The sequence below is a fragment of the Xenopus tropicalis genome, chromosome 4 (assembly GCF_000004195.4).
Source record: "Xenopus tropicalis strain Nigerian chromosome 4, UCB_Xtro_10.0, whole genome shotgun sequence".
Taxonomy (NCBI): domain Eukaryota; kingdom Metazoa; phylum Chordata; class Amphibia; order Anura; family Pipidae; genus Xenopus; species Xenopus tropicalis.
Genome location: NC_030680.2, coordinates 77,548,186 through 77,569,572, shown reverse-complemented (window position 1 = coordinate 77,569,572; position 21,387 = coordinate 77,548,186). Strand labels below are relative to the sequence as shown.

The window sequence follows — 21,387 nt, the reverse complement described above, 5'->3', positions numbered from 1 at the left end:
ACCATGCAGGGGGCCAGTTAATCTCAGTACTGATACCATTTAAATTTAAATCTTACACAAAGGTAAGCAGTCAGACAGGTGGGGGCCACACAAAGGGGGTCCAAGAGACGGAAGTGGCCCGCAGGCTGCCAGTTGGACAGCACTGAACTAATGTATAGCAGCTACTGTATTCGAAAATATGTTATGACAAACATTTCCAATGATTTTAAATGCACACTTTTATTGGAATTAACATAGAATATACAGGCTCATTAATGAATATCAGATTCACAAGGCTGGTACTGCTCATTTGCAGGTTATTCATTAATAACATTAGTTAACAAGAATAATGTAAGTAACTGACAAACATAAGTTGAGAAATCCGAGTGATCTATGCTGCACATGGGGATGTTTCACATGAGCAGGCAGTGTGGGCTTCAACCCTTTCAAAGAAATCTTCAGACTTTTCCAGTCTTGATTGACTTGTAGGAAGATCTAGAGAGGCATCTGTAGATAAAAAAAAAGGGGTTACTGTAGCTGTTTATTAATAAATTATACTTATTAATTTCATAAAGATATTATTTTTATTTCATACAATGGGATATATTTTGGTCAGCCTTTCCTTTAGAAAAATATCAGCCTTAAAATACTTGTCGTTGTGTACTATAATTCATACGTTGTGTACTATAATTCATACCTTTTTTCCTTATTACATGCTGGTATCTCTTAAAGCAGGGCTTTCCAACCTTTTTTTACCTTTAAGCCACACTCAACTGTAAAAAGATTTGGGAAGCAACACAAGCATAAAAAGTTCCTGGGGGGTTCCAAATAAAGGCTGCGATTGGCTTTTTGGCAGCCTCTCTGTGGACTGGCAGCCTATAGGAGGCTCTGTTTGACAGTACACCTGTTTTGTCCAACCAAAACTTGCCTTCAAGACAGAAATTCAAAAAAAGCACCTGCTTTGAGGCCACTGGGGGCAACATCTAAGGGGTTGGTAAGCAACATGTGGTTGGGGATCACTGTAAAGGAATATTATAACAGGGGAGTTTTGGAAGAACTATAGTGGTCTAGATAAAGGATGTTTACTAAATAAACAAAGCAATATGTTTTAATAGTCAGTAAATTGACTCTGATCTATCATGTTACATACATGATTAAATGTGATAGATACAGAAAGTTGAAAACTATTTCCACTAAATAAAAAAAAAAAAAAAAAATTAAGATTTTTGTTAGTAAGTATGCATGTCAGATGCTGTTTTTAGCCTTCAGTATTTGATAAAGGATTTTAACTATATTTTTACACACTCACCAGAGGGCAGGCAGTGGAAACCAGTAGACACTTCAGCAGTCTTAACTGGAGAGCAACCTTTGGCACAACGTAAAACAGGCTGGACAGAATAGCACTTGACATTTGCTTCATCAATCTCTTTTTCAAGTTGCACAAGAGAACGTTGCAGGTTGCAAGCTACATAAAAAAAGTAGTTATTAGGACAAAAATACAGCAAAGCAATATGGGCCTTAGGTACATTTGGACATCTAGACCATACAAACTATAGGCATAGGCTAGGAATATATTTACAAATAAACCATTACCTTCAGAGCAGGACTCTGCAGGGAGAATCCATGAATGAATAAAGCTCATTGTATCTTTCGCCATAGACCCATCTGGCATCTGAAACTCCTTTTCACTTTCATCATCATTGTGACCACAGATTCCACAAGTCTTGCCTTTCATCCATAGCGCTGCTCTCATCTGTAAAAAGGACATCCCTGTATACTCATAATGTCAAATGCAGATTGCTCATTTAGATACATACCAAGTACTAACTCAAATATTTGCACTTGTGAACTGCTACTTAAATATCATAGAACAATTAAACTGCAGGTAAAAAGGATCAAAAAATATTTTCACCTTTAATGTAGAAATGTGTATGCATGTAAAAAATATATGTATATTAAATAATATGTATGCTATAATGATGGTAAATGATTTTTCTTTTCAATGATTTTTATTTGCATTTTAACTTTTACAGGTTGGATATCAATATAATGTCATTTTGTATTGAACAATCTATATCCTTAAAGAGAGAAGAGAGGAAAGAGAGAAGAAGGAAGAGAGAAGTGGTCCCATTCTTGATAAATAGTGGGGCCAAAGGGTGAATAAGAAAGACACAACAAGAAAATAAAAATAAAAGAAAAAAAAAATTAAACTTGACGGTTTCTTTATATTCAAAATTGGTCATTTGAACTTAATAGTATGGTGTAGCCTTTGAGGTCCCATATTAAAAATAAAACTCAATAAGGTCAGCATCTGTGGGAGAACCGTTTGTATTCAGCCCCAATAAAGTTTACCTTGATTCTTATTTGTCTCGACTGTCGGTAAATTATTTTTAAGTCATGGTTGTATATTATAAGGTATTATAAAGTTTGAAATTCCTAATTTCTCTTTTATTGGTACTATAAATTTTAAGATAACATCTTTCCATTTACCAATTGTTTAACAAAAAATCAAAGGTTAAAATTAAAAGACAAAAGGGGTCCTTTATGAATTAAGTCATACCCCTTGCTTACTGCTTAGTTACAGACCCCTTGCAGTTGGGGATTCCTGTGTCTTGAGCTTTACACCTTGTGCTAAATCTGGTGCAAGGTACAGAACTGCGGGTCACTTAACACATGCCATATTAGTGGTACAGGGTCCTCAGTGTATCCTCCACCCACTTTGGCAGCGCTTTATTGATAGGAGTAATGTAAAAACCTACACCTATAAGCTGTAAGTGTGGGCAGGGTGCACTTATTAAATAAGACCTTATGGCACCTAATAACTGTTGAACCGCACGCACCTTGAAAGTCAGTCCATCAAAATCAAGTGACTCAATGCCATATTCTGGTGCAGATATTGACACGCCATCGCCTTTCTTCTTTATCTCAACAGTAGGGTCTGAAACCAGGAAATATTGTTTTTAATCCTGACCTTTAAGTGCCCATATAACTGTTTCTTTTACTACAGGCTGAATGAGTGATTGAATGCTTCTACCTGCAAATGATTTATATGGAAGGCGTTCTTCTGGTACTTCAATGCCATTAATCTTCATCTTAAGTGATTTTGGTGAGTAGTTCATATCTATATCACTGTTGATAGTGAAGAAAGAGAAACAAACGATTACTAGATAAGTGTAATTGTTACAGTTAGGATGAAGACACACTGGGCTACTATTAGCAGCTACTTTTTCAAGGCTACTAAATGTCAGAAAATACCCTGCCATAGACAATACTGAGAATTGCCTCTGCTAAAACACACAGAGAGACAGTTATCAGTACATGATCAGCATTGTCTTTTTTAGTAGCCATAACAAGTAGCTGCTACTAGTAGCTCTGTGTGCCTTTACCCTTAAGAATTATCTACTATTAAACTTACTATGCGCCAAGTTTGACATTAATAGCCTTGTGATTAGGAGACTCCTTTGAGTTTCTCATCAAAATCATAAATTTCAGCTCATGGCTGCAGTCTTGGGCCAGGACATGGTAGCAGTTTTCAGGCAAAACAGAAGCGAATTCTATGCCATTAAAGGTTGTGATTTGGTTCTGGGCAACTTTGCATTCACCTGGAAAGGAAGGTATAAGATGCATAATATATTGCTTTATATGAAGTATTTCAGAACCATCTGTAGCATCACTTGGCTAACCTTGTAGAGAGTTCATGATTATTTGGGGTGCTTCAGCAAATATATTCCATGTTGGGGTCTGCAGTACACTTTCTTTTGCATGATGGCCGACAGGAATTGACAAAGGCAGTCTCAAGGCCCTGTAGTACACTGTAAACTACAATTTAAACAGACAAGGAACATTCTTAATAAATATATTTATTACAATTTACCAATGTACTGTATTCTATAATTCTATAATGTATAGGTAAAGAACAACACTATTTGTTTAAGATGTTTAGCATGCAAGGCAATTATAAGTGTTGTAGTTAAGAGATTTAGGATTATATATGATTCTATCTGAAAATATTATATAATTACCCTGGGCATTTGCATAACAATGTCACATGTTCTGGGAGAAGAAAGAGCAAAGACAAGTTTCACTTGACGCTGAGAGTTCCTTCTGTATTCACCTTGGAATCCCAACATATACATTCCTCCAGGGACATAATCAGCAACACTGAAGGGACAAAATATGTATGTGTATGATTTTAGAAACTTAAATTAGTAGATAACAGAGAAAAATAGATCATAGGGGCTGAGTTAAGTGGAGATAGTGGAGATTGATTTGTTGGATTCCCACCATATTCACAAACCTCTATCTCATCTTCTGTGAATATGTCTTTTTAACAGTTTCCAGATTTTCAAAAGCAAACAAAAGGAATTCTGGTAACGAATTCCAGACTCTTAAAAAAAATCCCATTTACATGGGTTTATCCTATAGGCTACAGCTCACCCACTGGGTTTGAAGCTGAAGCCAGGACAATAGCTGATCAGATTCCCAACTACAGACCGGTTTCACCCTTATTGGGGCTAATCAGTGTAGGGCAGGGTTTTCTGATCAGCTTAGGTAGAGTCACCATTTGGTTCTACAAACAAATAAATAAGGTTGAGGAGACTGCCTCATACAGACAAAAGCAAACAAAAGGAATTCTGGGAACGAATTCCAGACTCTTAAAAAAAATCCCATTTACATGGGTTTATCCTATAGGCTACAGCTCACCCACTGGGTTTGAAGCTGAAGCCAGGACAATAGCTGATCAGATTCCCAACTACAGACCGGTTTCACCCTTATTGGGGCTAATCAGTGTAGGGCAGGGTTTTCTGATCAGCTTAGGTAGAGTCACCATTTGGTTCTACAAACAAATAAATAAGGTTGAGGAGACTGCCTCATACAGACAAAAGCAAACAAAAGGAATTCTGGGAACGAATTCCAGACTCTTAAAAAAAATCCCATTTACATGGGTTTATCCTATAGGCTACAGCTCACCCACTGGGTTTGAAGCTGAAGCCAGGACAATAGCTGATCAGATTCCCAACTACAGACCGGTTTCACCCTTATTGGGGGCTCATCAGTGTAGTGCAGGGTTTTCTGATCAGCTTAGGTAGAGTCACCATTTGGTTCTACAAACAAATAAATAAGGTTGAGGAGACTGCCTCACACAGACAAAAGCAAACAAAAGGAATTCTGGGAACGAATTCCAGACTCTTAAAAAAAATCCCATTTACATGGGTTTATTTTAAGCAACATTTTTTCTGAATTTGTTGTTAGTTCCTCCTAAACCTGTCAGTCGTCATCAAGTGATTCTCAACTGTACCTGTGCCTTGTACTAATGATTGAAAATGAAAAGTGGCACCAACTTTACTGAGCAGCTCTGTACATGCTATGGGGGCACAAATAAGTTGGGGCAAGTGACACATTGGTTGGGGGCTGTCTATTGGCACTTAAACTAAAAATTTGCCAAAGGGGCTTTACTTACCCTTAAAACAAAGATGTATACAAAATTTACTTAAAATGCTGTCTCACTTTTGTGAATTCCTTAAGGGCAGTTTTTCAACTTACTATTTGCCTGTTGATTTCCATTTTGATGGAATTTTTGGCAAGTCAGCAGTCAACTTCAGTGCTGGTTGATTTCCAAAATGACCCGTTTGAGCCTTGAAATTGATCTTGTAATCCTGGCAGTTTTGACCCCACTTAAGACTTGCCTGCATAGATGAATATTAGTGAAACTTTATGTTGCAAAAACCTGATATCTGTATTGTTACTTGAGATACAGCAATTACTCCAGCAGAATGTGAACTTTACCTGAGCATCATATTGGTTATTTACAACAGCATCAAGACAAGCTGCCCATCTAGTTTTGGAAATATCCATGACGTATGCCTGAATTTGCTGCTTAGAAGAATGGTAATCTTGATAGAGAACCATCTGGTATCCTTGCTTGGTGTTATCATTTAGCACAGCTCTAAAAGTTGCAACAAATACTGGGGACTGTTTGTCACCCAAGAACTTGGTCTAAAAAACACAATAAAGAATATTTTAGTTACACATTTCCACAGAATAATAAACCTATTCGCATCCCTGGGATTCATCACTCACTTTGTGTCTATTTGCAGAAACACTCTGACTGCTTGAAGAAGAACTTTCAGAAGAAGAAGACGATTGTGAACCTTGTTGTTTTGTATTCTGGAAATTTAACACAATTTTATTTTTATGAATCCATTAGATTATTGCATGTTTATTTAACTCTTTTCTGTCATTTGTTGAAAGTGTTATGAGTAAGGTCAGTGTGTCCAAAGTAGAACATAATCTACTAGTAGATGTATGTATGTATATCTTTATTTATAAAGCGCTACTTATGTACGCAGCGCTGTACTAGTAGATCTAATGCTAATGACTAAATAGACCACACCAGTCCTTTATTGTCCAAAATATATGGTTGGTGTGGTCTAACGCTTATCCTTATGGATAATTTACTTAAGAATTTTTCAATGTGCAAGTAGGATCTTGTAAAGGTTTAAAGTGCAAAAGCCCTGTACTTAAAGGACACCTATCACCCTCAAATTGTTTCCCTTTAGTGCAGACTAATAGAGCTCACTCTGCGGTTGGGGGAAATAATAGTTAAAAAAAAAATAGCCCTGGCTAGGGCTAGGCTACCCACACCAGGAGGGAGCTCCCAGTACAAGTAGGCATGTTGTGACAGCATGCACATATTGCACACTAGCATCCACAACTTGCTCATTATGCGTATGTGTGTGACGTAGGAGAGTGAATCACATCCACCACTCATGCACATAATGATTGAGCAGGGAGACATGCTCATTATGTGCAAACAACATGACCATCCGCACCAGGAGCTCCCTCCCGGGCTGGACAGCCTAGCAATGTTTTACCCAACCGGAATGTGGGCCCTATTAGCTCTGCACCTCTGGTGGGGTAACCAATTGAAGGGTGATAGGTGCACTTTAATGCCAGCTTAAGGAAGACATTCAGTACAGTGATGGATCCAGTGCAAAAAATAAAGTGCAGTTTGCACTGTGTAAGGGTTCAGTGCTAGTAGTTAGTATATGGAATCTAAGGGCTGCACTTCTGTTAATCACAATTGTATCTAACACTTGTAAGTAAGCTCTACAAAGTTTAAGATTACCAACTGTGTATTATTTAGAGCTTTTGGACGCCTTAAAACTATAGCTGTGGATAAGTAATATTGTTTTAATATTATTCAATTTTCTGGGCCTGCTATACATTTCTGTAATGATAGGTTTCTGCTTTTGCATTAATTCGCATAATTTGGTTATGTGGCTGGAGTGGCTGTACAAGTTTGTGTTTTTATTATAAAGTTCTGGAACATTTGTTTCTAATAAAACCAGTAAGAAGAGGTATTAGTTTAGGAAAAGCAATAGACAGTTCTATAGCAGTTTGTTAATAAATACCAAAAGAATACATTATTTTGCTATTCATATAATTAATTGGTTTAACTGAGTGGACAGAAAGTTCCAGTGCCAGGACTACTTGGATTTAAGAATTAATGTCAAATATCGGTGCCAGGTTGAGTAGATGTACCAAACACCCACTTGCAGTTTTGGGGTTTTGGGGTGCAGAAATATTGGGCATTTTTGGGCTGCTAAAGAACTAGTAACTGTTCTCTTCCAGCTTTAACTTGAGTGAATGTGTAAATGCATCAGCATAACTCACTTGTGTTCTAGCTGCTCTTCTGAAATGGAGATCATAGAAGTTTCGATGATGCTGTGGGTACAAAAATTGCTACATAAAATATAATTCTCCTACTACATATGACATAAGAATGACTTATTGCAAACCTTTGTATATCTCTGGAATTATATGAATTTATTACTGAATAGGTAAATATTTGATTTTATTTGTCCTGTAAACATAAGTAGTATTGTCTAATAGTTAATGTATTTAGGTAAGAAATATTGATATTTAAAGTATTATTAACTGTACCTTTTTCTTGCTCCACATTTCACTGCTGCTGCTACTACTACTACTACTGCTGCTGCTGCTGCTACTGCTGGAATATTTATTCTTGTTCTGTTGGTTCTGACGGGACTGTTTTTTTCTTTGGTCATTTTCATGCTGTCTTTCCTTGTAGCTTCTTGATGGGCTGCTTTCACTACTGCTGCTGCTGCTGCTACTACTACTGCTGCTGCTGCTACTACTGCTTCTACTACTGCTGCTACTCCATGCCTTTTGGCCATGTTTTCTATTCTCCTGACGATTTTTGTTTTTGTCCTGTCGATTTTTGTTTTTGTCCTGCTCCTGACTGCTACTGCTGCTGGACTCCTCTTGCTGTTGGTTTTGATGCCTCCTTCTGTTAGATCTTTGACTATAAGAAGAGGAGGAAGAGGAAGAAGATGAAGAGGAAGATGAAGAGGAGGAGGAAGAAGATGAAGAAGATGAAGGAGATGATGAAGAAGATGAAGAGGAGGATGATGATGATGATTGTTGTTTTCTAGCTTGTACAACTTCTGCATCAAGTGTTCTGTTGTGTACTTTGTGTTCTTTTTTACTTGGCCTTGAGCGTAGAATTGCAGTTACATTTGTGTTCTGAGGAAACAATATGTAATAATAATTTATTTATTGCTATGACAGATAATACGAAAATGTTAACTCTTGGGCCCTCTACTTACCTTTGCACTATCATCTATTCCGAGGATCAATTTAAGTCGCTTTTGAACTGCAACGTCATCCAACTGTTCCCCTTTTGTATCCTCAACTTCTACCAAGCCCATTAATTTTGAAGCAGCTTTAGGCCCAGTTGCTATTTCCAGCTGTAGTTTTTCAATTACTCTATCAGTGCGAGCTGGAAAGAAATACACAAAAAATGTCATAAATGCTCCACTAGAAAATTTACTGATAAGTAATTTATACAGCACAGAGCTGGGACTATATACCTGGCTTCATTGTGAGTTTGAATTCATGTTCCCCAATAGCTTGGTAAAGGAAGGTATTTCTGTGAGCTGCAGCATTATGGGTTTTGCACTGGATACAGAAATTAACTCCGGCTTTAGAGAATTTAGTGCAGGCATCATACGAGTTGACATTAGCAGGAGCATTTTGGTGCTGTCCAGGTTCTCTAGAGTATTTCCTGGGTGCCATTTCTGAAGAGACCTCCTGGGGTAAATAAAAAAGTGTGAAGAAACTTCATTGTCTACAAAGGGTTTTAAGAAGTTCCATTGTCCATAAATGGTTTCATCACATCACTTTTTTGTGTTTGCAGCATTTCCATTAAATAGATGGCTTTGGGGTCATTAACAACCTTTGAGACAGTGTTTTAAAGTGTTTGTCAACTGCCTTTGCCTCTTGAAGATAGCAGAGACCTGCAACTACCCCAAAAAGTATAGTGGTGTGCTTAGCAGCTTTATAATTATACACATAAATCTCTGCCCTACTGCCCCCTACCCATCCCCTAACTTGTGTGTCATTCAGACAGGGCTGGCCTCTGCCCAGGGGAATCATAAATGATCCTTTCTGGTTGCTATGATTCTTATAATAACTTTCCTTTACTAATAACAGGTTGCTTACTATCATGCTTGCTCCTTCGGCAGAAGATCTTCCAGTTGAATCAAAGTGTTTCTTCAGAATATTTGGTTCACTGTTTCTAGGCACCACAAGGTTCTTTTTTGCTGCGTCCAAATCCTCTATATTTCTTGTGACAACAAATGTCTGTGCTCTAAAAAAAAAAACAACTGAATCATAATTGCAAAGGAATCTTAGGGTGCTAGTTAATTAAAGGTGCAAATATCTCCAAACATTACAAAGAGGCAATGTGCAAAAACCATGTCAAAAGTGACATGTTTTTTGTACTTTGCATTGTGACCCTGAAAAATAGCTGTTGGTGCCGACTGGCAAAATGGTTTGAATATCATAATGGAGCATAAGGGCTGTGAAAGACAGGGAGATGAGTCGCCACATGACTAATCTCCCCGAAAAGCCATCCCACCAGCGAGAATGTAAATCGATTTACGTTCTAGGGGGTGGGATGGCATATCAGGGAGATTAGTTGCCCGCGACAAGGAAGATTTGTCGCACGGCGACTAATCTCCCTGTCTGTCACAGCCCTAAAGTATTAAATCTCTCTCCATATGCATGGCTGCCTGTGGGCCTGAAATGTGCTCTTCAGGAACATTTTGGACACAAGGTGGGAGCCCTGGAACAGCCCATGATGAGGAGTGCAAATGGTAACAGTACAGTGTACAGACTTGCTCATAGTAAATAGGCCAACTGATATTTTTAGCATTTGAAATAACTGTAGCATATATATTTTTACTTTTAATGACCTGCCTCTGTCTGAGATCAGACTGTTAGAAAGAAAACATACATGAGTTATATGCATTTTGTAACTGTACTGGAACTATCTAACAGTATGTTACCTGGAGAAAATATAAGTTTATATTTCATGCAATATTTTACCCATTCATTGATAGTTTGTGTGCTTCCAAAAAATAAAAATCTAGAAAAGTACCTTAATTCAACCAGATGGTTTTCTTGCTGACATGGAGGTGTTTCTATTTTAAAGTTTCTTTCTTTCATATCCAGATAAGCAGTGAATTTAGCTGGTAGATGTGCATGCACTTTGCCATGGAACTCAATTCCTGCCTGGAGTAGGCGACTGTTTATTCCCATTGTACCCACTTTGTAAAACATCAAGCTGTAAGATTAATTCAGAATAAACAAGTCAATAAAAAAAGAAAGCATGATAAAGGTAATTGCCTATTTCTATTCACTAGGGATTTTTAGGATATTTTTATAATACGCTTATCTGTAGTTAATTGTAAGGACACAATAATATAAAATAAAATGTTTTTGTTCCTACCTTGGCTTCACATCTGCATTGAGTTGAACTTGGGATTCCAGAAGTTGGGCTACACTAAAATCTTCTGATGGATTGGGTTTAACTTTGATGTCACCTATAATAAATAAATTAAGAGAAATGCATACACCGCAAGGAAATCCCTGAAAGAAAACTAATAGGTACAGGTAAAGACTTACTGTTGACGGCTGCATTGACAATAGCAGAATGGTATAAACTGAACTCAGCTGGCAAACCAACAGTGGTCGGAATGATGTATCGATACTCCCCAGTCATCCATGCTTTGGCATATTGTCCTACAACTCCACCAAGAAGCTTGTTCAGCAAATTTCTAATCATAGTGTGTCTCTCTGCTGGCTCATTCAGTGCCTGGTGTGTAAAATTAAAAAAAAAAAAAATCACACAGCCACATAAGGTGTTATGCAAAAAAACATTTTTGTAGTAAAGTGCAAATATTTCATATTCATATGCCTTGAATCAAAGTACAGGTATAGGATCCCTTATCTGGAAACCCGTTATCCAGAAAGTTCCAAATTACAGAAAGCCCATCTCCCATAGACTCCATTATAAGCAAATAATTCTAATTTATACAAATAATTTCCTTTTTTCTCTGTAATAATAAAACAGTACCTTGTACTTGATCCCAACTAAGATATAATTAATTTATTATATAAATATTGGAGGCAAAACAATCCTATGGCGTTTAAATGGTCTTAAACTGATTTTTTATTAGACTTAAGGTATAGAGATCCAAATTACGGAAAGATCCCTTATCCAGAAAGCCCTAGATCCCAAGCATTCTGGATAACAGGTCCTATACCTGTATATATATATATATTTATCACTGACCATTATTTATTAACCATCTTAATACAGCTATAAATCAGACAAGACCTGTTATGGAGGCTGTCAAAGGTCAAAAAACAACAGCTTGTGTCATATTAACAACAGTAGTGTAAAACCGGGTGAAGAATTTCAATGCTTTTTAAAGCACCCTTTGCAGTATTAAACAGTTAAAGCTCTGATGTAGGCATGCATAGAAAACTTTTACTCATGGCATTTGTGTGCAAAAGGGAATATCGCTGTTTATTTTTTACCTGCCACAGCATTAGAAAGGTAAAATTAATATTAACCATGTTTTGCATGTTTTTTGTGTTAATTAAATGTGCATTTATATATTTATTTATAAGCCCCAATATAAATTTCAGAATAATTACCACCTATCCAGAATGATAGAAGGCAGCTTCATTTGCCAAAGAGCTAACAATATCAGCATTACCTACCCGAATAATATTTTGAATGACTTCTTTATTGATATTAGTGAAGGCAATTTCTTGGCCTAGAAGCTTGACATAGCCAGATAGGAGAGGTTTCTGGGAAGGCAGTCCCTTAAATCCCAGCATCTGAAAGGATAAATAATAAAGTTAGTCACTACTGTACTCCTACTGAAGGGAAATATTTTGGCATAATTATAAACATAGGGATTTGGCAAAATCTAAATACTTACAGTTTTCACAATCTGAGAGATTTTCTTGTGCATGGGAAAATCAGCAAACTGAGTGTTTTGTTTTCTAAGAAATTCTTCTATCCCTTCTCCCCTTATACCAATCTGCATTAAAAAAAAACAGAAAAATGTAAAATGATATTTGTCAAGTAGCAAATATTGAATGTCACACAAAGTTTTATAGGTATTATTAAAGCATAAGATTTTTTATTTTGATGTATTAAAATAATATGGCTAGTTTTAGACCAAATATTCTTTCTCTCCTGTATTGGCAAAAGCTATTGAAAGCAAATTGTGATATTTTACTTGATTACTTAAAGATGTAGAAATGTTAACATATAACTATGCAATGACTAAAGCCTAGTCCTTGTTGACTAAACCTTAATGATACTAAACCATTCTACCTAAAATGAGAGCTGCCTATGGCAAATTCATGTTCAACACTTACCTCTAGTATGTCACTCTCTATTCCAGCCAGGTACTCTCGGAATTTAGCAAGAATAAAAACTGGGAACATTGTATTGGCACTGTTCATAATGTAGACTTTACCAGCACCACCAGCCATAAGATTGTCTGTAGGAATTACAAATAAAATATTGTCTCTTGTCTTTGTGCCATGATTATTTACAGGATCAGAATTTCAGGAAGGATTACATTTTATAATGTATTTCTTATTTACTTACATTTGAATGTATCTACCCGCATTACTTTGCTGTACCGGTATCCCAGGTTGTCAAGGCTTGGATTCAAAATCTTAAGAGCAACAGTGCACGCTGCCGCCCTAAAGGTGAGACGTATTTTCAGGACTATAAAAGTGTATGTTGTGTCACATTTCTATTAATTGAATTATTAAGCCTGAGCTTTTACACAGGGCCAATAAATTAAGATACATTGGTGTTTGTTCATGTTAGATTTGTATTTGTATTGAGACATAATAGTTTCAATATAATTCAGCACAAGAATTAAAATGAGCGCTATTTATAGCATGCGTTAAAAATGATATTGCGTCTTATTTTTTGCGACTTAACGATCGATTCACTAAAAGGACACGTGTCAAAATTAAGACGCAATGCTGTTTGCGTTATTTAACTCGCGAAGACCATTTTCGTGCAGTATTTGATGCAACGTGTGCTAATTAACGTAGCGCGCACAAATTGTCACCGTGTGTGAAAAAACGCACACCATATTAGCCATACACGCCATTACTTTCGCATAGACTAATGCAATATTTAGTGTGTCTAACGCTTCTAATGTGTTTGTGAATCATGCGTTAGTATTATTTCTATGCGAGAATTAACGCAATGCGTTAAAATTAACGTCTTGCAATCATGCGTTATTTAGCGCATGCGCTATGCGTCTTAACGCACGCAATTAATACTTTAGCGAATTGCGCATTTTTTTTTGCGTCAATTTTAAAGCAAAAAAAGCATGCGATAACGATTATCGCACTTTAGTGAATCAACCCTATTGTTTTGACATACTCAGAACTCTAAACTCATCTTAATTAATGGCTTTTTGGTTGCTTTGTACTTACAGTGGCTTCAGCTGAGCTACACTGCTTTTTGCCAGTGCCTTCATTTGGGAGTAGGTGAAGCTTGCAAGCTGAAGGTTGGTCTTGCTCTCTCTTGCTGCCACATTTGCAATGGTGGTCACCGTTGCCAGACCAGGCTTGGTCTCAAACAAAGCCAAACATGCCATCATGCGAACTTCAGTGCGAGCATCACGGTCCATGAAAATCTGGAGAAGGATTTCTCGAACCTAAAAATAAGAAAAAAGAATGTTTCTCAGTCTTCTTGCAATGAATTTCTAAAATGTCGAAAATGTATATACCTATGGTGCCAACCCATGCGTATTAGTAATACCCAACAGTGTGGAATCAAAAAGCAAATTAACTGTTCAGACATATTCACTGAGCACTGAATGCATCTATTGCCATGGAGAGAAGTCTGTATTCACTGATTTGTAATTATTATGTGAATGTAAAAGAAACCAGTATCAGCTGTATATTGTATATAGATAAAATAGAACAGAGCGTGTATCTTACTTTACGTGGTTCTTGCTTGGCTATGTTTCTCAGGGCCATTACAGCATCAGTCTGAATTCCAACAGGAAGTTGATAGGCGCTAGAAGTAATTGCAGGCAAAAATTTCTGGATCTGCTTAATACTTTCAGGCTGCCCAGCATTCCCTAGAGCCTTTAGAGCCAAAGCAATTATTTCTGCATGGCCCTTGTTGGCAGCTTCAGCAGCTAATTCATGAAGGGGCTGAAACAGAATCCACAGCATTATTGGCAGGTAAGTGAGACTACATAATATTTATAAGTGTTTCTAAACCTTATAAATACTCTGCGAGACAGCTAGACAAAACTTAGGCTTCTAAAAGATTTGAATGTTTTTGCGTACAGTATAGTTGTGTAAAATGACTCAATATTGATTCATAATTCTTTAGTTATTCAACTTAACATTTATTGGGGTTGTGGATTCCTTACCTCTAGTGCGTGCTCAGGGCAGCTTGATAACTGATCGCAGTACTTTTTGACCATGGTTCCGTAGGCGAGGATAGCAGCTTTGTGTACTGTGTTATATTTCTGCACTTTTGAATCTTGCACAAAATCCTACAAATAAAACTGCGTATGTGAAAATATGCACATGTAATACATTTCTTTCTAAAATTATTCTTACATTACATTTTATGTCAACGTAAATTGCTTAAATCTGCACTCTGGCCAGAAAAAAAAAATAAAAAAACATGCTCTTAGGGACTGTGTTTTATGATATTCCTATTCCACTTTGAAATGCTCCCACCAATCATTTCATGAAAAACACTGTCTCAGTGATTAAATCACTGAACCAAAACACTAATGAGGGTCTGGATTATTTCTGTATCAGTCTGAGCTCAAGGGCCACAGCTCTATGTTGCTGTATCTCATTCTACAAACATGGAAGAAGCTAGATAGCACTTTGCACCATTTGCAATTGTTATGGTATAATATTATATTATATCCACCTGTTCCAAGTAAAATATATTACAGTTAGAGGCAATGCACATATACTGCATGTTTTCCTTATTTTTAGACAATATGTATATGCAGTGTATGCATAGACTGGCATTAGGTACAACAGCAGTAAGATTACTATATATAGATCTTATTTGTGTAAATAACAATTTTGTGTAAAATAGAAAAAGTACATATAAGTGAGAGTAACAGAGTATGTAGTAGTTAGACTTACTGCAGAGAGTTGTAAGGCTTGCTGGCTTGGCCTAGCAGAACGCATTGCAAAGGTAATGGTAACTGCTGCTTCCTGAGGACTCAGCTCCTCGTTGTGAATAAGTTGCTTGATAAGTTTCAGACAATCCACTGTACCAGCCATGGGGATGGCATCAAGCAACCAGCGCCTGCATTAATCATAGATTGGTTTTAATAATACAATATACCCCATTCATAAGTAACACTCATCCTACTTGATTGTATGGCATTAGGACATAGCTTACAAGCTCATTCATTCCCTCCCTACTTGTTTACATTTTTACCTGAGTAAAGTGGTTATCCGATAAAACAACAATTAGCTACAATACATTGCACAGACACATATAGCTTATGCAAAAACTGAACTGCATATTTAAATAACAACCTGTACTGAGTTCTTTGTGCAAACTGTTTCCAAAGTGCCTGAATATTTTCAAAGTCTGATGCACGCAGAAGCTGGATCAGCTGGAGGAACTTGGCTGGGGCATCTTCACGTATTTGCTGCTGTGTGTCCTGTATCAGATGCTGCAAAACTTCCACTGCCTGTTGGAAGGAAGAGAAATGTAATAATCAGAAATGTAATATCAATTCTATTAAGAATCTATGAACAACGGATTGTTATTATTATTAATTATTATTATAAACACACACATTTTGCATCACTGTACAAAAGAGGGGTACATGCATAAATCCCTGCTCAATAGAACTTATAATCTAAACTGTTGAAAATATAAGGGACCCAAAACAGTGAAGCTTTTGATAAAAAATGAAGAGAGAGACAAAAGAAGGGGTCAGCAATTGAACTAGACTGAAACATTTATTTTGTCACGCAACTTTAATAATTATTATCAAGCAGGACTATAAGGAGTAAATTGGCAAGAAATTGGGCTCATAAACCAATCCCTTGGGTGGAATAGCTGTTGCAAATCTAGTGCAATGTGAAGAACACACCATTGTCAGGCACTTGTACCTGTACACCTGCCATAGTATAGAAGTCCCTGGTGCCTTGCAACCCCTGGTACACCCTAGCTTGCATATCTGAATAACATGCAATTGTGGAATCATTCCAGTTGAAGCCCATGTACCAACCATCTACCACTTCCTCTGCAGACAGCACCTCTGGACACAGGTAGTGTTGTTTTAAGACAAAGGTACAGCTCTTTGTTAATCTATTTAAGGAGTGCAAAGAACTTTATTTAATGGCACAGGAAGCAGGACAACTAGGGATAATATAGGTAGTGTAGTATAAGGTAAGTGACACTAGATTCTAGTGTATTAACGTCTTATGTATTCTATTGTACAGCAAGATATTGGGCTGTCATAGTTGCAGAAGTTCTGACAAAGGTGGGAAAAGAAGGCAGATAAACATTTGGACATGGGATTTTTAACTAAAATATAAATTGGAATTCACACACGCAGGCAGGCAGCATTTTGTGGACACTGTTATTAAGGCAAATTTTAGGGAGATACAAAACAAAATACCCATGCACAGAATACATGGTTATAGACAGTGACATCTAGGAGGTGGAAAGTAAAAGTAATTGACTGCCACCCCTCTATGCACAGAAGTGAGGCATGCAATATGACTGACAGCTCAATTTTTGAATACATTTATAATAGGTTTGGATGTTTTCATAAAAAAAGAAAACAATTATGACTACACCAAGAATTGCCCCCAATCCTGACTGAGTACTTTTTAAATGTAACTTTGGCTATGAGTAAAGGATAATTTCTATTTTATTATATAGTGTTATGTTTTTAAACAGTCAGTCAATATAGTAATATATAATTTACATTGGTGGTCACTAAACCAAGAATACCTGAGCTTCTGGGCTCTTAGTCTTCATTAAATGGATTGGCATTTGGTGAAGTTCTGATGCAAATTGATAGTGAAGATTTCCACGGTTCTTAAGCTGAATCTGAGGAGGATTCATATGGCCACTTTTGCTTCCGATCCATACAAGTATTTGTCTGATCAATGAGAAGCAATAGAAGGAAATGTCACATGTCCTGATATAAAAAATATCTTTAATACCATACTTAAAATGATTTCCACAGTTCTCTAAGTAAAATCCAAGAGTAGAGTTTAAAAATTATAGATATTCTTATTTCTTCATTCTAAACTCATGGGAATGTTTTAGAATAGTAAGCTATGACCAAGATTGCTAGGCACTAGGCAGACTGCATTGTTTAGCTACCAGATTCATTGTCCTCTGACACTGCTATCTAATGGTTATAGCGTTTCAGAACAAGCTGAAGGTATATGGTTTGGTCATGTTACTAACACAACAGCAAAAAGAGAGCAGAAAAGCTACCTCTTTTCTTAGGTAGTTGGTGATCAGCGGGTAACAGCAGCCCAGCTTTGTCCACAAAAACATCCACTCCTCTGGGTACAACCCATTATTCAAATATTAAGTAAACTTTATATTTAAATATAAATGGGAAACTTTAATTCTGTAACTATTTTCAAACTATAGCCCACATCCGTAAAATCTAGGAACTCTATAGCTAGTGCCTTTCAACAGGATATAATATTTTTAGGTATAACGAATTACACCCTTATATACAAAGTGAGTGTTTGATGCATTTGCTTGTAGCAGACAAACTAGAAACAATTCTGTAACAATGCAATAGTTGTAGTAAAGCAGGACTACATTCTACAACCCTTTGAAAGTGTTAAATGCCTGTTGCACCACCCACCTTGCTTCCATTGTACCAGCCCCATTACGTTCAGCAAATGGAGTGAACTGGATGACCTGTCGAGATGTGACTTCCATGATGACAGTACCCTGATCTCTGGCCTTCAGTTTATATGTGTAAGTTGCAGCACCATGTATGTTTCTATGTATCTGTAGAAGAAATTAATCACTGTAGTTCAATTTTAGATATTAAGGTGGTCTACAAGCACTTCATATAAATAGTATATACAGCATACCTGTTTACAAGACGCACAGCTTTCAGTTAAATCAAAACCAATGCCCTTGGACACTTTTTCTTGACAGTTACTAAAGTCTGTAGCCTTGATAATATTGATCCGGTCTCCCCTCCTGTCTTCCTGAAGCACATATCTTGTGTGACAGATGCCACCAACGCTAGACTATAGAAAAGAGTTCAATGCAAAACTATAAGAACGCAGCAGAAAAACCCATTGTTTTATTAATGATATCAAAGTGTGAAATATTTCAATGTGTATGTTTATATATGTGTAAGGCCCAATTATAGTTTGGGCATTACAGCTATATAGTGATATTTAGAAGGCTACACCAACCTCTTGAAGGTCATACACGTTCTGGGATTTCTTTATGGTGAGCTGAAACAGATTTATAATTCCTCTGTAGATATTTACAACAGTATCTGAAACATCATCAGGAACAAAAATGTCTCCAACACGGCCATTACTGTATACAAACTTTGCTGGTTTGGTAAGCTGATCTGCAAGAGCTTGAGTCAGTTTTGAGGAGCGAGTGAATGGGTCTTTGGGCCAAACACCATTGTACTCCTTTATTTCTGGGGACTGAATCTAAAATGGAAGAATAGAAAAGGTCATGTTAGGATAAAGATTATAGTGTTAAATATCCAAATATACACACTATGCACCCTGGAGTCAGACTGTAGTGCGAGGTCTTTCTTATTTATATATAGAAAAGGTCATGTGTCTAAACTACTATTAATATAACTGTTTAAAAGGACTGCTAGCTTTAAATTGCCAGTGCAAGTAACATGTAAAATGTCCTGAAACAAAAAGAAAACTGGTCAAAATGTATGAATTTATAAAAAAAAAAAACAACAAGCATGTCCTTTAGATTGTCCTACCTGACTCACTGTAAAATAACTAACATCTAAGGCAAATATAATAATAGATTATCTAAGAAAAAACAAAAGCACTAAAAAATAATGCACAAAACTATTGTAACAGGTCATTTTGCTTTATTATATTTGCCTTATTCATGCACCAAACATGCTTAAAACATGATTTGGTCCATTTTTTTATAAGCATTCCCTTTATTTGTGCTAATGTCAGTTACTTCACATTTAAACTTGGCATGTTACAGATGAACCTATTCTAAGAAGTTTTTACATGGGTGTTAAGCTTTTACTTTTTTTTTTTTTTTAAATATTTTAAAATATCTTGAATACTGAACAAGTGGCACTTACCTTTATAAAGTAGGACCTTTGAGCAAAGGCGCTGATCTCAACCTTGCAGTTAATTTTAATACCAGCCCGGGACAAACCACTTTCAGGAAATCCATTTAGGATAACAGCTTCATAGTTATACACAGATGTCTTGCTTTCACTGAACACAGGCTCTACAAAAGACAAAGGCAAGAGAACTGTCAATGTCATGTAAAGTTTTTATTATGAGCTGTGTATTAGTGATCTAAGCACAAAACCTACCTATTTGGGTTCTTTCAGAGCCTAGAAAAAAACACAAGAAGTAAATGAGTTATAACAATACTTCTGCTGGGTTTTTTTTACCAAATAATATACAATAACTATTATATACAGCTCCAGTATTATTTATATTTTAACCATTGGCATGAGTATAAAAAAATTTTCTAGGGAGCAGTTAATAAAATAATTTTAGAAAGCTACTGTGAACTTTTTTTATTCAAAAGTCCATCTGCAACACATCACTAGATTCCTACTTACACGCTAATGCGAGCAAAAGTGCTAGGATGATTCCCCTCATGGTTGTGGTGAACACTGAACCATGCACAGCCTGCAATATTTATTGCAGGAAATTTTGTAACACGTGACTTTTTGGAGGCTTTATTCAGAAATTGTTATCAGGTTGTGCAAATAGTTACATCACTATATTAAGTTTGCATGCAGGTAAGAAAAAACACCACCAAATGTTTTTTTATTGTATGGACAAGTATGATTCAGCAATGTATGTATAGACTTATGCAAATGTGTACATTCATGACATTCATGTCATTATATTTGAAAGTTATATTTTGTAATTTCTTCTCTAATCTATTTGGCCTGGTTGCAATCTAAACGAACCTTGTTGAGGTCATTGTGACCCTTGTCAAACCTGGACAGATCAAGTCAAAGTGACTATGTATAACTAATAAATCAAAGAGCACACAATAAATATAATTTTAAAATCTGTTTTATTAAAATTGTCTCTGGTGTTACTACAAAATATATTGCAGCCAATATTTAGGGACTTATTTATAATTCCTTGTAAAATGTTATCAAGCAGTAGTTATAGTTATTATGATGTATCTCAGTGCAGTATACAATTGTCGAAATCTTTTATCCACAAATTTGATATGCGCTGGGGAGCAAGGGTTCAGATGGATGTTAGAGCTGCTGTGAATCCTATAGGATTTACTAGCTTGATATGTCATTCATCAGCCCCAAAGTTTTAGGCCTCAAAAGAGGGGGGGGATTCAAAGGGCAATGGTACAAGGGAAATGTGTGGCATTTCAACCTTCTGGAATATAATAGCATAAACAGCATTCTGCTGTAGAACAATTGCCTGAATATGTTTGTCATGTCATTTTGTCCAGCCGACATTACATTGAACTGATAGCACAAGTGCAGTACAGTGTGCTTCCGATGGTTACAGACAAGTATTACAGTAACATAGTAACATAGTAAGTTAGGTTGAAAAAAGACACACGCCCATCACGTTCAACCATAATGCCTATATATAACCTGCCTAACTTCTAGTTGATCCAGAGGAAGGCAAAAAACTCCATCTGAAGCCTCTCTAAATTGCCGCAGAGGGGAAAAAAATTCCCGACTCCAAGATGGCAATCGGACCAGTACCTGGATCAACTTGTACTAAGAGCTATTACCCATAACCCTGTATTCCCTTAATTGCTAAAAA

The 21,387-nt window shown here is 36.5% G+C and overlaps 1 protein-coding gene across 1 annotated transcript; it reads right to left on the bottom strand.

The window, feature by feature from the left end:
- Positions 1-207: 207 nt before the first annotated feature.
- LOC100485054 (vitellogenin-A2-like) lies at positions 208-20,270 on the bottom strand. The gene is made up of 35 exons (XM_002931697.4): positions 20,196-20,270; positions 19,941-19,961; positions 19,701-19,852; positions 18,814-19,065; positions 18,481-18,642; positions 18,246-18,394; positions 17,366-17,516; positions 15,931-16,088; positions 15,529-15,694; positions 14,787-14,912; positions 14,344-14,562; positions 13,834-14,057; positions 12,983-13,080; positions 12,748-12,872; positions 12,303-12,404; positions 12,079-12,198; positions 10,975-11,164; positions 10,799-10,892; positions 10,448-10,633; positions 9,508-9,655; positions 8,877-9,096; positions 8,613-8,785; positions 7,927-8,529; positions 7,657-7,707; positions 6,061-6,147; positions 5,767-5,976; positions 5,524-5,666; positions 4,002-4,140; positions 3,663-3,798; positions 3,395-3,581; positions 3,014-3,108; positions 2,820-2,917; positions 1,573-1,732; positions 1,289-1,444; positions 208-486 (listed from the first exon to the last, which is right to left on the bottom strand). Exons 1-35 carry the CDS (start codon positions 20,233-20,235, stop codon positions 371-373), a joined length of 5,457 nt encoding a protein of 1,818 aa, XP_002931743.3. The 5' UTR covers positions 20,236-20,270; the 3' UTR covers positions 208-370.
- Positions 20,271-21,387: the final 1,117 nt, after the last annotated feature.

Excerpts from the sequence above, each read along its gene's own strand:
- LOC100485054 (XM_002931697.4), bottom strand. The coding sequence starts at position 20,235 with ATGAGGGGAATCATCCTAGCACTTTTGCTCGCATTAGCGT. Across the intron at positions 10,634-10,798 it reads AATGCAGATGTGAAGCCAAG|CTTGATGTTTTACAAAGTGG; the intron begins GTAGGAACAAAA and ends TTAATCTTACAG. Across the intron at positions 1,445-1,572 it reads TGCAGAGTCCTGCTCTGAAG|CTTGCAACCTGCAACGTTCT; the intron begins GTAATGGTTTAT and ends TTTTTTATGTAG.